Source organism: Mus caroli, chromosome 10 (genome assembly GCF_900094665.2).
Source record: "Mus caroli chromosome 10, CAROLI_EIJ_v1.1, whole genome shotgun sequence".
Classification (NCBI taxonomy): Eukaryota; Metazoa; Chordata; class Mammalia; order Rodentia; family Muridae; genus Mus; species Mus caroli.
The window spans coordinates 74,640,343-74,655,235 of NC_034579.1; the positions used below are offsets into that span (position 1 = coordinate 74,640,343).

At 52.7% G+C, this 14,893-nt stretch overlaps 1 protein-coding gene across 2 annotated transcripts in view; it reads right to left on the reverse strand.

The window, feature by feature from the left end:
* The window catches only part of Btbd2 (BTB domain containing 2), a 12,715-nt gene extending 3,257 nt beyond the window's left edge, over positions 1-9,458 (reverse strand). The window contains exons 1-4 of one of the 2 annotated variants that reach the window (XM_021174819.2): positions 8,379-9,458; positions 2,729-2,848; positions 1,870-2,026; positions 573-678 (exon numbers count right to left, since the gene is read on the reverse strand). In XM_021174819.2, coding sequence (XP_021030478.1) covers positions 573-678; positions 1,870-2,026; positions 2,729-2,848; positions 8,379-8,779 — 784 coding nt within the window. In that variant the 5' untranslated portion in view covers positions 8,780-9,458. The remainder of the gene's footprint in view (positions 1-572; positions 679-1,869; positions 2,027-2,728; positions 2,849-8,378) is intronic. The other variant, XM_029482845.1, reaches the window with a different exon arrangement.
* Between the last annotated feature and the right edge of the window lie 5,435 nt (positions 9,459-14,893).

Here is a 14,893-nt window from a genome sequence, read left to right on the forward strand (position 1 = left end):
TCTCTCTCTTTGGTTTTTTCGAGACAGGGTTTCTCTGTGTANCCCGGGCTGTCCTGGAACTCACTCTGTAGACCAGGCTGGCCTCGAACTCAGAAATCCGCCTGCCTCTGCCTCCCAAGTGCTGGGATTAAAGGTATGCGCCACCACGCCCGGCCTCAGCCTCTTTCTTGAGTACTGGGATCACAGGTGTGCATCCCAACATCCTGCAATTATTTACTCTGGTTCTGACCCTGGAACAATGTAGAAGCTTTCCAGAAACTATCTTGCCTACAAAGCCATCAGCAAGAGCCACAAGAGCCTTTTAAAGGCATCTGCAGATGGTACCATAGAGGGCCAGGTAGTCTCCCTAGGCAGGAATCACAGTGATCCCAGAACAGGAGGGTAGGTCCTCAGACACAGGCCAAGGCCTGCTACCAAGTCCCACTGTGTCTGTGCCACCCAGGTCCACTATGTCACGTCACTCAGGAGGTGGATTTCCTGTCATCTTCAAATCAGAATCTACAACCTGACCCAAGCCCTGCCCTTTCCCATCCTGTGCAAGCCTCACACTGGCATGCGCTGAACTCACTCACCCAGGTCAATGTCAGTGAAGCCCTCGGCAGCAATGGCGTCCGCTGTGTTCTTGTCTATACTCTCCAGGCACAGGCTGGCCAGCTGGGGCTCATCGAAGAGCCGTGCCTAGAGAGAGCAGAGGTCAGCACTGTCACCACATGCACTGCCAGTCTGCCCAGCATGGAGCCATGGGTATCTAACACCCTAGCACAAGGAGGCTGAGGCAGGGGGATGGAGGGCATCAGGAGACCACTCCTAGCAGGTGACAATGGTGTCACCAAGCCTGGGATGTGAGCCCACCCCCAGAACTTAGCTCTGAAGAGAAAGCTCAAGGATTTCTCTCACATCCACACACATCAGAAATGGAAGCCACAGAAGAGCCTGGGAGACAGCTCAGGAGAGGATCCTGTACACACAAGTAGCTGGCTATGAGGCCAGCGACATAGCACAGTGGATAAAGGTGCTTGCCGCCAAGCCTGAGTTCCATCTTGAGGACTCCAATGGTAGGGACAGAACTTCATGCAAAAATGTCCTCTGCGCCAGGCTGTGGTGGCACATGCCTTTAATCCCAGCACTCGGGAGGCAGAGGCAGGCGGATTTCTGAGGTCGAGGCCAGCCTGGTCTACAAAGTGAGTGCAAGGACAGCCAGGGCTACACAGAGAATGCCTGTCTCATAAAAACCAATAAATAAATAAATAAATAAATAAATGTCCTCTGCCCAGCACATGGGCCTGAACCACACCCACGCTCACACACATAGTAGTAAACACAGGTAGCCTAGTTTGCGCTCCAGGCCAGGCAGAGGGCTGAGGTTAGAGCAGAGTAGAGCAGAGGAGCTGGCTCAGATCCCAGATCATGGTTTGGTGGCTCATAGCCACCCGGAACTCCAGCATGAGAGAAGCCTGGTGTCTTCTGGAGACACGTGCACACACACATGCACAAAATGAAAAACTAAAGCAAAGGCCCAGGGCGTGAGAGGGGTGTGGTGAGCACACCTTTAATCTCAGCACTGGGGAGGCAGAGGCAGGAGGAGCTGTGAGTTCAGGCTATTCCAGTCTATGTAGTGAGTTCCAGGGCTATACAGTGAGACCCCATCTCCAAAACTAAAACAATAACAAAAAGAAAAAAGAAAGAAGGAAAAAAGAAAGGAAAGGAGAAAAGGGGAGGGGAGGGAAGGGGAGGGGAGCGGAAGGGAGAGAGGAAAGATAGCTAGCAGCTGGGTCAGGTGGCAGCCTCCAGCCTCAGTGTGGTCACACAGGTACCTATGTGCCCCACGCAGAGTCCGGAAGCTGCTGCCGCCTCTCAGAGCACACCCACCTGTGTGAGCAGCATGAAGGCGTTGTCAGCCCGCAGGTGCTTCTTCAGGAACTCCACACAGTGGGCCTCTAGCGCGGGCACTGCGTACTTCTTGGCCGTGTACAGTGTGGTCATCACTGTCTCTGGCCCGATCTGCACTTCATCTGAGTACAGGAACCTGCAGGAGACACAGATTGTGACAGAGTGGCCACCACAGCCACTCTGCTTGGCCAGGCACCACAGGTTTGCAAAGCACTGTTCAGGAACCTCCTAGAGTTGGCATCTGTCGTTGTCTGTTGTCTGCTGACCTGGGGATGCCCCTTGGTAAGGCCAGGCTGTCACCTAGGAGATGCCCACGCACAGGTGGCCCTGGGCTAACAAAGGCCGAGCGTAGGCACTCATGGGTAAATCGCAGGCTGATGGACCTCAGGCCCCAGTGGAGACAGCATGGTTATCTACACCACACTGGTCAACGGGCTAGGTGGGCACCAGCCCTTGGATTCCATCTCAGCACCACAGCTTAGGCATAGCACATAGCATGTTTGACATTTTTAGATACAGGCTATTTCAAAACACCAACAAAGTTAAAAGTGTTCTTGTAAAAGATTAAAAACAATGTGTGTATGTGCACTGTGTAAAGAGTGTAGCCTGAAGAGCCAGAGGGTGTCGAACCCCCTGGAACTTGGTGGGGCCTGAATGCTGGGGCACTGCCATTTCTCCCATAAAGTACTCCAAGAAGCCGTGAGGTTAAAAACTCTGTCTCTTCTCCAGGAAAGCTCTAGCACGCTGCCCTGGGTGGGCTCAGCAGGCATCCCTAGGTGTCTGTCTGTCTTTTCTCACTCTACTACCCCACCACGATCAGAAACACTTGGATACGTACTTGAGCAGCGCCAGGAAGGCAGCAGGCTCCACGTCAGGCAGCTCAATCTCGGTGGACGTGGTAGCCATCCCACCATTGAACATGGCATCAAAGACGGCGCTTCCCACAGCTAGCACAAACCTGCGTAAGAAGAGAGGGTATCCGTCCATTAGTCCTGCTGGTGGCCTCTACCCCTAGGCTAGCCAGTGTCCCCTGCCACACCTGCCTGCAGAGACTCCTGCCAACCCTGGCAGAGGCCTTTCCAGGCCTCGGGTCCTTCTAGGAGGGAACCGGAAAGAGGAGGCTGTAGAGCGGCCAGCATGAGGGGCAGCCTCCACTTCTTTATGTGCGTCTCCCTCCTACCCCTCCCTCAGCCCTTTCCCTCACTGGTGTGCACTAGCACCCTCTCAGGAACTTGTGTCCTCCCTTCCCCACCCTCATTTCTCTAGGCCTTGGCGACAAGCTTGGGGAGCTGATTCTCACCATGGGGAGGCAGACAAAACCCCAGTGCCTAGACAGCCTGGGTCAGAGGCCACAGGCTCAGGGAGGGCGCTAAAGCTTGGGGGACAGCGGGGCCTGTGGTGCTGTGAGGAAATGAGAAGCAATGGGGTCATGTGACTGCCATGACCACTCCAGCTGGTAAGAGTGTAGATGAGCCGAGGCATGATGGATGGTGATGGTGGCCAGCCTCAAGACCCCCAGTGACTTGGCTCAGGATACAGCTTGTGTTCTAAGAGAAGACAATGATCACAGGGCCAGCCCAGAGCCCTGTCATGCACGAGTGTGGAAATGCCTGTTGAGTCCATAGGAATAAGCTTGCTCTGTGAATGTGTCCCACCCAGTTGTCCCCATGGTGACAGGGTGGTTCTGAGCAGCCTCTCCAGCTGGACACCCTGGCTAGGCAGATGGCCCCATGCATGGCGGGAATCTTCAGGAGGGAAACATGAAAAGACACAAAGATAGAGCTAACAACTGGCAGGAGATGTTCTATCTCCTCAGTTATTCAGGAGCCAAAGCAGGAGCTCAGGGCAACTGGGCAAGTCAATGAGACCTTAGCTCAAACCCTGAGAAAAGAAAAACAGCACCGGCCAGGGCAGCGCACGCCTTTGATCCCAGCACTTGGGAGGCAGAGGCAGGCAGATTTCTGAGTTCGAGGCCAAGCCTGGTCTACAGAGTGAGTTCCAGGACAGCCAGGGCTACACAGAGAAACCCTGTCTCGAAAAACCAAAAAAGAAAAAAAAGAAAAAGAAAAAAAGAAAAGACTAATGGGTCAGAGGTGGAGCCCTGCCTAGAATCCCCCAATGAGGGGCTGGGGGCATGGTTCAGCAGTATAGCACCCATGTAGTATGTGTATGCCTGTAGATTTCACGACCATCACTATAAAATCAAAGTGGAGATGGCTGAGGACAAATTGAGGCAGATACTGGATTGTGTGCAGGAAGCAGAGTTGGGACAGCCAAAAAGGACCCACCTGGGAGCCTTGGGAAGTGTGTAACTGCCTAAACAAGGGTCTTGGCTCTAGGGTCCCAACGGTGGAAAGACACATCTTAGTCACGACCCTCCAGCCTCCCAGCTCCTGTCCCCATCCCAGTCCCTGTGTGACGGCTGGGCAACCTGATTGCTCAGCACAGCACAGTATCTCCCAGGCCCACGCAGTGATAAGCCAGGAATAACCTGCCTCTCTGCCTGTGCCTCTTTCTAGTTAGGGAGCACTGAGTCCCTGCAGGGAAGCCTCCACGCCCCCACGCAAAGCCTAAAGCAGACGCCCAGCCACACAGCACTCTCAACAGCACTGGCCACCTGCTGGGGTGCTCACACCTGGCCTTCTGTGATTCTCAGCAATGAGGTGAGAAGGCCCACTGCTCCCAAGTGGACCCAGGTGGCTTCAGAAGCCATGTGGCAGGCAGTGTGGGTGGGTAGCTCCTCAGAAACTATCGGAAGGGCAGGGCACGGAGGGCAGGCCTGTCACTCCAGTACGCAGGAGGACCAGGCTGGGTCCTGCAAGAGTTTCCATACAGCCTGAGCTCCTAGAGAGTTCCAGGCCAGCATGTCTCAAAAACAATAGTAAAACCATTAGAACATGTACTGGGGACGCGCACACACACACACACAACACACACAGAGGTTCTTGCCACTATTTCACTTGAAGCTCCTCCTGCCTATGGCTACAGCCGAGTCCAACAGGAGCTAAGGAGACTATACAGCTGCTCAAAACATTTTCTTTAAGACTGGGGCTCGAACCCAGGAGTACTCCACCACTGAGCTACCATCCAACCCTAGCTAAAGCTCTTTTTTTTTTTTTTTTTTTTTTTTGTGGTTTTTCGGGACAGGGTTTCTCTGTGTAGCCTTGGCTGTCCTGGAACTCACTTTGTAGACCAGGCTGGCCTCGAACTCAGAAATCCNCCTGCCTCTGCCTCCNGAGTGCTGGGATTAAAGGCGTGCACCACCACGCCCAGCTCCTGAAAGCTCTTAATGTGTGGTCCTTTCAATGAATTTGCAGGCCAGGTAAGTACTGGAGTCCACCACAAGTGCTCTCTACTGAGACAGGGTCTCTCACTGAACCCCTAGGTTGCTCCAAGGACCCCTTATCTCCTTAGTTGTTTGTCCAGATTTTCTGTCAGTGCAAACTTTATCTAGTGATCTGTCTCCTCAATTCCTGCTTTGTTTTGTAGACAGAGACTCATGTAGCCCAGGCTGGCCTCTAACTCACTATGTACCCAAAGATCAATCTTTGCTCCTTTTGCCTCAGCGTCCTTCCCACAGGCTGGGTGACAGGCACACACCCATCAGCCTGTCTCACTGCTTCTGAGTGGCCTCAGGTGTCACAGAGCTTTTCTTCAGTGTCAGTCCAGGTGCCCAGCCAAAGTAGGGACCTGGTACCCCTCTGCCCTGAAAAGCTCCTTGTCATCTGTGACCTTGATGGAGCACGGCCAGGAGCCCCGCAGGAGCCTTTACTCTGAATCATCCATCACTCTGACTACAGTAGCTCTGTCTGCTTCTGTGGTCACACAGTGGCCAGAAACCACAGGGATCCAGAGACTCCGGGTATGCCTTAGGAGAGAGCTCGGCTACCTGCGCACCCCCTTAGGTTCTTCCTCAGGACCCAAAACAAGGAAAGCATCAGTGTGTGGCATGCATAGGTCCTGCAGGCCAGCTTCTGAAACCCAGGTCTGTGCAGGCCACATGAGGCTGCTGGACATCCTCCCAGACCCCATTACACAGATGGTTGAGAACCACCATGTAGTTGCTGGGAATTGAACTCAGGACCTCAGGAAGAGCAGTCAGTGCTTTACACTGCTGAGCCATCTCTCCAGCCCCCAGGAGGAGCTGTTCTTTAATCTTTATTCTTTCTTTTAAGTTCCGGGCCTGTGAGTGCCCCAGGAACCAGAGGTTTCAGAACCCTGAGAACCAGAGCTACAAGCTGCTTTACGGCATGCAATGTGGCCGCTGAGAGCTGAATCCAAAGGTCCTCGGCAAGAGCAGCAAGCCCTCTTCAGCACAGAGCCACTCTCCTGCCTCCTTAAAACAATCTTACTTTTCAGTGCTGGGCAGTGAACCAGGTTGGCATGTGTCCGCACTCCCAGCCATTCACTGGGGGTTCCCAAGCCATGCCCTCAGCCTTCAGTTTCCTTGTATAGCTTTCTTTAATCTTTCTTTCTTTAGTTTTTGAGACAGGGTGGCATTAAGTATCCCTGGCTGTTCTGGAACTTGCTATTGACCATGCTAGCTTTGAACTCACCGAGATCCACTTGCCTCTGTTTCCCAAGTGCTGGGACTAAAGGCCTGTGCCACCACACCTGAGTCTTTATAGTTTCTCTGACAGAATCTCCCTAGGCTGCCCAGACTGATGTAGAGTTTGCAATCCTCCTGCCTCAGCCAAGAAGTAACTGAGTTCATGTCTGGGTCACCACACACATTGCTCCTGGATTCTACACTGACAGTCAACCTTAAGCTACATGGTTGGTGGGTGGCAGCCAGGCCCAGGGAGCTCATGGCCCTTCCCCATAGCTACCTTCTGCCCCGTCTGTGTTGAACCCTGAGAGACTGTTACAAGCACAATACAGAGGCAACACATTCCAGCAGTCCCAGATGGGGTTATCTAAATGAGTCCAGTTCACAGGTAGGGAAACTAAGGCCCAGAGAGCTAGAAGGAAGAAGGAAGGACCTGAAGGGTCTTTCTGGTGCCAACAAGTCAGACCGCCAACCCCTTAGCAACCCTCCACAGCACCACTAAGAAACCTCAGCCACTTGGAAGCCAAGTCCTCCACTGCCCACCGTACCACCTGCCAAGACCCCCCCACTCTCCATAAGCTGTAAAGGGGCTACAACATCCTCATTCTTCTTGCTCCGGCCCCCACCTGAGAGTGAGAGGCCTCTGGGTCAACACTTCCCCTCACCTCTGCCCCTCCAGCAAGAGACCACTTCTCTCTTTCCCAGAGGACTACACACACACACACACACACACACACACACACACACACACACGTCCACATTCCCCATTCCTGCCATCAAGCTGGACAAGCTACCCCACATGGTAATCAAGGACATATGCCAAGAACTGCACTGACAGGCGGTACATGCTACCACGGCTTGCACAGGAACTCGTGAAAGGCCTCAATCCTTTCTGAGGCTGTGCCAGACCCTTGCCCACTCCCAAAGAGCTCAACTCATTGAGGCCATGGTGAGGTCTGGGGGTGACGGCTCAGACAGGCTGGAAGCCCAGGGTTGGAGGAACAAGAGGCAAGGGTCTCTGATGGGGCCAGTAGGTTAGATGGTGTGAGATGTGAACATGGGGTAAGAAGGGGATCTAAGGGGTCATGGGTGGGGACAGAGGGGGCCCTAGAACTGGATAAGCTGGAGAACGAGGAATGTTGGGGTGACTAGTGGATTCAGAGAGCAGAGAGGATCCAGGATAGAGCGGAGCAGAACCTAAGGATAAAATGAAATGGCCCTAGAACCAGGTTCAAGGCAGGCAGGACCCAACAGAACCTCCAGGTTCCCATGTTTAGGAAGTACACTGTGGGGGAAGGGGGATGTGGGAACCAGGTTCAGGTGAAGGGGTTAGGAATCCTAAGGTAAAAGCCTGAGGCTCCTGATTCAGGGTCCAGGGGTGGTGAAAGGTCTGGGTGGGGTATAGAGTCTGAGGTACATGATCCTGGGTGAATTGCAGATTCTTGGGGTGCAGGGCTCTAGGATGCAAGGTCTGGGGTGCAGAATCTAGGAATAAAGAATCTGGGTGCAGTCCAGGCTCTTGGGATTAGGGTTGGGATGCAGGGTTCAAGTAGACTGCAAGGTCTGACTGCAGGATTTGGGATGCAGGACCCTGGGGTGCAGGGCCTGGATGGGGGTTCAGGTCTGAGGTGCAGTCCTGGGTGGAGTTCAAGATCTCGGATGCAGGGTTCTAAGGTGCTGGTTCATGGAGTGCAGGGTCCAGGTGAAGTGCAGGATCCGGGTGGGGGGAACAGAATGGAGGGGGGTGCAGGCTCTGAGTGGACTACGGGGTTTAGAGTGTGCGGGGTCCAGGTGGAGTGCATGGTCTGTGATGCACGGTCCCGGGTAGGGTGCAGGGTTTCAGGGTGCTGGTTCCTGGGGTGCAGGGTCTGGGTGGGGTTCAGGGTCCGGGGATGCAGGGTCTGGGGTTGCAGGGTCCGGGCGCGTCCCGGCGGCCCACCTGTGCGCGGGGACGCGCTGCGAGCTGAGCCCCTTGCCCACCAGGAAGTGCACGTCGCACAGCACCTCGTTGTTGAAGAGGAAGGCGAAGCGCTCCTGCACCGTGGGCTTGGTGGCCTGCCAGTTGTACACGGGCTCGCGCAGCAGCGCGCCCGGGCCCGCGTCGTCGCGCTCGTCGCCCACGGCCTGCGCGTCAGTCCCGGGCCCAGGCGGCGGGGACGGGGGCGGCGGAGGCACCGGGGCGCAGGCAGCGGCGTTGCTGGGGGCGGCGGCCGCGTTGGCGCTGGGACCCAGGCTGCCCGCGCCGGCCCCGACCCCCGGCGGGCAAGACGCGCGCCCGCTGCCGCCCGCCGCCATCTTGTCGCTGCGGCGCGGAGGCGGGGCCACAGAGGGCGTGGTCATGGGGCGGGGCGTCTGAGAGGAGGACGGGAGGGGCGGGGCTAAAGAGAGCCGAGACCTGAGAGGGGCGAGGGGAGGGGACAAAAAGGGAGGAGCCAACGGGAGGATGGGAAGGAGGAAGAAAGGGCGAGGCTACGGAGGAGGATAGATTGGAAAGGGAAGTGGGGAGGGAGGGAGGAGAGGAAGAGGGAGAAGCGATTGTGAGCGTAGAGAGGAGGGAAGGGAGGATGGGCGTGGCAGGGCTAGGCCCAGGATTGGTGAGACAAGGAAGAGGAGGGCCCTGAACTGCCAGAGGAGGAAGGAGAAGGGGAAACAGAGGAAAAGGGGACAGAGAGAAATGAGAGGGAGAAATGGATACTGGGACAGAGAGGAGAGCAACAGGAGGGGTTGAATGGGAGGAAAGAGAAGGATGTGATAACGGGGGAGGAGCAGAGACAGGAGCTAGGGGAGGTAGTCGGGGCCATGGAGGCGCAGGCCATCCCTGGATTCGAGCAAGGGCAGGAGGGGAAAGATGAGGAGAGGCAGGTAAGGCATGGAGAGGTGAAGGGCAGAGGAAAGAAGCAGGAAAGACAGGGTGGGGAGGGGAGGGGAGGAGGGAGGAGGAGAACTAGGATGATGAGGGGCAGGGCTTCCAGAGTAGTGGAACCATGGGAAGAGGGAGCGGAGTCCAAAGGTCCAAAGGTGAGAGGGGGAGGGAGAGAGAGAGAGAGAAAGAGAGAAAGAGAGAGAGAGAGAGAGCGAGAGAGAGAGGGTCAGGAAGAAGAGTGGTGGAACCAGGGAAAGAAGCCAGAGGAAAGCAGTAAGAAAAGGGAGGAAGGGGAGGGGCCTAGGAGCAGAGGACAGGTGGAGAGAGGCGGACAGAGGGAGGGGAGAAGAGAAGGAACAGGTGGGAGGCCTGAGGGAAAGAAGGCAGGGAGGAGGAGGAGGAGGAGGAGATGATCGCACAGTGGAGGGAAGAGGCCCAGACTTGAGGTGAAGGGGCGTGGTGCATCTGAGCACCCCGGGGCTAGAGGGCGGGGCCACAGGGTCTATCTAGATGGAAGCCAACAGAGGAATAGGGATGGAGGGAAAAAGGAGGAAGGACAGGCCTATGAAGATGGTGAATGCGGGAAGGTTAGGAGAGGAACAGAAGGAAGTGAGGATGTTGAGGGCTTAGGCCCTTGATCCCACCCACACAATGCTCCTGAGCCCCTGAACCTAGCCAATCCTGGCTCTGCCTTAGGCTGTAGGACATTAAGAACCCAAGCTAGCTGGGCAGTGGTGGCGCACTCCTTTAATCCCAGCACTTGGGAGTCAGAGGCAGGCGAATTTCTGAGCTTGAGGCCAGTCTGGTCTACAGAGTGAGTTCCAGGACAGCCAGGGCTACACAGAGAAACTCTGTCTCAATAATAATAATAATAATAGCCCAAACTAGACTGTGAACCCAGAAAGGGAAAGAAGTGGAGTGAGGGGTGAGGTACAAAGAGTAGGGAGAGGCCAAGCCAGGCCTGAGGAAGGAGAGACTGGAGGAGGGGCAGGAATTACTATGTATCTGGGCATGGTGGGCAACACCTGCCATCCTAGCACTGGGAGCCTGAGGCAGGAGGATCACAAATTCAAAGGTGGACAAGGCTACTCAGGGAGGCAGAAGGGGAAGAGAGGAAGGAGAGCGAGCTTAGTTTCCACAGGTTAATTAACAGAGACTGATTGGCTTAGTCCTGAGTCTCACAATTCTCATCTGGAAACAGGCTCAGCAGAGGGACCAATAAAAGCGAAGAAAGTATCCTAGCACGAGGATAAACCATCCAAACAGATTTCAACAGCCTGGATCTGGCCTTGCCTGCAAGCCGCAATAGCTCAGGGCCTTTTGTCCTGACAGCTAATAAATGCCTTTACTGTTCTGGGCAAGTCTGCTCTGTTTTTCTGTATTTGAAGCCAAAGGCTGGGAGTTGAGGCAGCTCTCCTAGGCCGCCATCTTTAAACACCTGCCATTAGGGACTTTGCTCTGAAGTGCTTATGACACACCTGATTTGATCACTGGGACAGTCAGGGGACTCACAGCCAGTTAGCAGTGGACAGGAAAGGATTGTAAACTGAATGTCCTAATACACACATGGTGGCAGCATTAGATGCATGCTTGTAAATTCTGCCCAGAGTGTGGTGGTGATACACACCTTTAGTTCCAGCACTCGCAGGCAGAGGTAGGCTGACCTCTGTTAGTATGATGTCAGCCTGGTCTACATAGCAAGCTCCAGGACAGCGAGGGTTACACGCGCGCGCACGCGCGAACACACACACACACACTCACACATACAGAGAGGTCCTGCGATCCTGGGGGACATCTTTGGAAACCTAGAATCCCCACTTCATGAGGCGGGCAACATGCTCCATATGTGAACACAGATTGAAACTGAACAATTGGACAGACAGACAGACAGACCTGACATTAGGACAAGTAACCTTCTGAAGACAGTATTCAAAGAGAAAAACACAGCGTAATAGGCCACAGAAGGCACAGGATGCATGGGCAGGAAAATGTCTAGGTGGTTGGCCCACTTCAAACAGCAGCCTGATTCTGTGATCCCGGAACATTCCTTTTATGCTCATTCCTCCTCCCTTTAAAGAACCTTTGTATTTCTTCCTTATTTTTAGGGTGCAGACTTTGATCATCTGTGGAAGGGATGGGTGTGGAGCTCAATGCAGAGCTAAATTCTAGGCAGAGCTCCACCCCTGATCATGCCCCACATCCGTTCCTCATTGGGGGATTCTAGGCAGGGCTCCACCCCTGACCATGCCCCACATCCGTTCCTCATTGGGGGATTCTCGGCAGAGCTCCACCCCTGACCATGCCCCACATCCGTTCCTCATTGGGGGATTCTCGGCAGAGCTCCACCCCTGAGCTGCATCACTAATAGGAATCATTATACCTCTGCTCTTTTCACAGAAGGTGTCTATATAGGTTCAGAGCAAACCTCTCACTTTCCCATGTGGCAGAATTTCAGGCTTCATTGCCAACCACTTTTTTGGTTTGTTTCATCGTTGTTTTTTTGAGACAAGGGTTTCTCTGTACAGCCCTGGCTGTCCTTGAACAACCTCTGTAGCCCAGGCTGGCCTGGAATTCAGAGATCCTCTTGCCTCTGCCTCCCTAGCGCTGTGATTACAGGCAGCACGCCTTTAATTAAAGGCCACCACCTCCTCCAGGCCATTTGCCAACGTCTTTAAAGGGTGTTTGTGAATTCCAGAGTCTTCTCTTCTATCCTGTAATCAGCCCATCTCATGGCCGCTAGAGGGAGCACTACACCAACGTGCTCTCTGCTTTCCCGGGTTTTAATTTTGCTTTTTTATAAATAAACTTTATTATATATTTTAAATACTTACAAATAAATTAAAACATTACATACCAAAATTAAGCAGACCGAAGTCTGTACAACTCTACAAGTAGGACAGTATAGAGTCAGAGCAGGCATTCGGACCGGAAGCTGCAGAGCTTCTTTGTGTTAGAATTACACGATCAGTGTGGAATTCCTTTTAATGCATTCATTTAATGCAGAAAACAAAACATCCATGACAGAATAGAATTAGAAAAACAATTAGTCTTTTTTTTTTTTTTTTTTTTTTTTTTTTTTTTTTTTGGTTTTTCGAGACAGGGTTTCTCTGTGCAGTCCTGGCTGTCCTGGAACTTGCTCTGTAGACCAGGCTGACCTCAAACTCAAAAATCCGCCTGCCTCTGCCTCCCAAGTGCTAGGATTACAGGCATGTGCCACCGCTACCTGGCCGAAAAACAATTAGTCTTTTTTTTTTTTCTTCTCACTCAGGCCCTGCTCTCACAGACCTCGCTCACTCCTGCCCGAAGATTTATTTATTTATTATATGTGAGTACACTGTAGCTGTCTTCAGACACACCAGAAGAGGACGTCAGATCTCATTACAGATGTTTGTGAGCCACCATGTGGTTGCTGAGATTTGAACTTAGGACCTCTGGAAGAGCAGTCAGTGCTCTTAACCACTGAGCCATCTCTCCAGCCCCCCCAAAATCTCAGGTAGCCCCAATAATCCAAGGATTCACTATGCAGCCAAAATGGCCTCCACATCCACATCCTCCTAGCCCTACCTCCCACAGGTGGACTGACAGGCACTGCCACTCCACCAGATTCTTGTTTCATTTCTTTTAAAAAAATCATGCCGGGTGGTGGTGGCACACGCCTTTAATCCCATCACTTGGGAGGCAGAGACAGGCGGGTTTTCTGAGTTCGAGGCCAGCCTGGTCTACAAAGTGAGTTCTAGGACAGCCAGGGCTATACAGAGAAACCCTGTCTGGAAAAAACAAAAAAAACAAAACAAAAAAAAAAAAAGAAAAGAAAAGAAAAGAAAAACCAAAATAAATAAATCAATAAATCATGTGATCCCAGCTGCTCTTGCAGAGAACCTGGGTTCAACTCCAAGCACCCATGGGTGGCTCTTCTGTTCCTCCAGCTCCAGGGGACCCCACTCTTCTCTGGCCCTCCTCAGACACCAGGCCAAACAACCAAAGCACATAAAATTAAGGAGTGAAAACTCAGTAATTCTTTTTAAGGATTTTACTTATTTACACTGTAGCTGTCTTCAGACACACCACAGAGGGCATCAGATCCCATTACAGATGGTTGAGAGTCACCATGTGGTTGCTGGGAATTGAACTCAGGTCCTCTGGAAGAGCAGCCACTGCTGAGCCATCTCTCTAGCTCAAAATCAATAATTTTAAATATTTATTTAGTTAGTTATTTAGTTTTTTTGAGACAGGGTCTCTCTGTATAGCCCTGGCTGTCCTGGAACTCACTCTGTAGACCAGGCTGACCTTGAACTCAGAAATCTGCCTGCCTCTGCCTCCCAAGTGCTGGGATTGAAGGCATGTGCCTCCATTGCCCAGCTCAAAATCAATAATGTTAAAAAGTCAATAAAGAGCCGGGCGTGGTGGCGCACGCCTTTAATCCCAGCACTCGGGAGGCAGAGGCAGGCGGATTTCTGAGTTCGAGGCCAGCCTGGTCTACAAAGTGAGTTCCAGGACAGCCAGGGCTACACAGAGAAACCCTGTCTCGAAAAACCAAAAAAAAAAAAGTCAATAAAGTGAAAAAGAGTATAGAAAGACACGAAGGGAGACGTGAGTACATGGCTCAGAGGTGAGGTCTTCATCTGCTATCAGCATATTCTAACACTGCAAACAAAAGCTTACAAACTCATGTGTTGTCTGTTGTCAGCTTAAACCCCAGGAGTCCAGCAACTAAACTTTAGATGGAAAAGAAAATACTTTGTTTCCAGCAAGGCATGGTGATGTCTGCCTGTGACCAGGAAGGCAAGGGTGAGACCTGAGGGATGCAAGCTAAGAGACCCTGCTGGAGCTGCCTGCCCCCATTTCCTTAGCTGCCTCATTCTGCCTCATTAGATTCCTCCTTTCCCCCAACTGCTACAGCGCCCCCTTTTGCCATGTGAACGCTATGCTGGTTGCTCTTGAGGTGACCTGCGCCACTCAGGTGTTAAATATTATTGCTGGTCTCCACCTTCTGCATGCCAGGGAATTGCTCAGTTGGATCACCCACACATGCCTCTCAGACATTAGAATATTCCAGAACATTCCAGAAGCACGGCTGAGACTCTAGGAAATCTCCTCAGTGAGACATGCATTGGTGCTTGAACCGAAAAGAAGACTCACGTCTCTTCCTGACCCTCCAGCAGCCTCTGTCTTGCCAGAAGAGAGGGGTCTAGGCCAGTACCTAGAAAAGTTTGGTTGCAACTTGGCATGGGATTCTTTTCTTTTCTTTTCTTTTCTTTTCTTTTCTTTTCTTTTCTTTTCTTTTCTTGGTAGTCTTCATTATTCTTCATGTTCCCCCCCCCCGATTTATTTATTTATTATTATATGTGAGTACACAGTAGCTGTCATCAGACACACCAGAAGAGGGCATCAGATCTCATTACAGATGGTTGTGAGCCACCATATGGTTGCTGGGAATTGAACTCAGGACCTCTGGAAGGGCAGTCAGTGCTCTTAACCACTGAGCCATCACGCCAGCCTGAGACTTTATTTTTCTTTTTAGAAAATATCTCGGGCTGGTGAGATGGCTCAGTGGGTAAGAGCACCCGACTGCTCTTCCAAAGGTCCAGAGT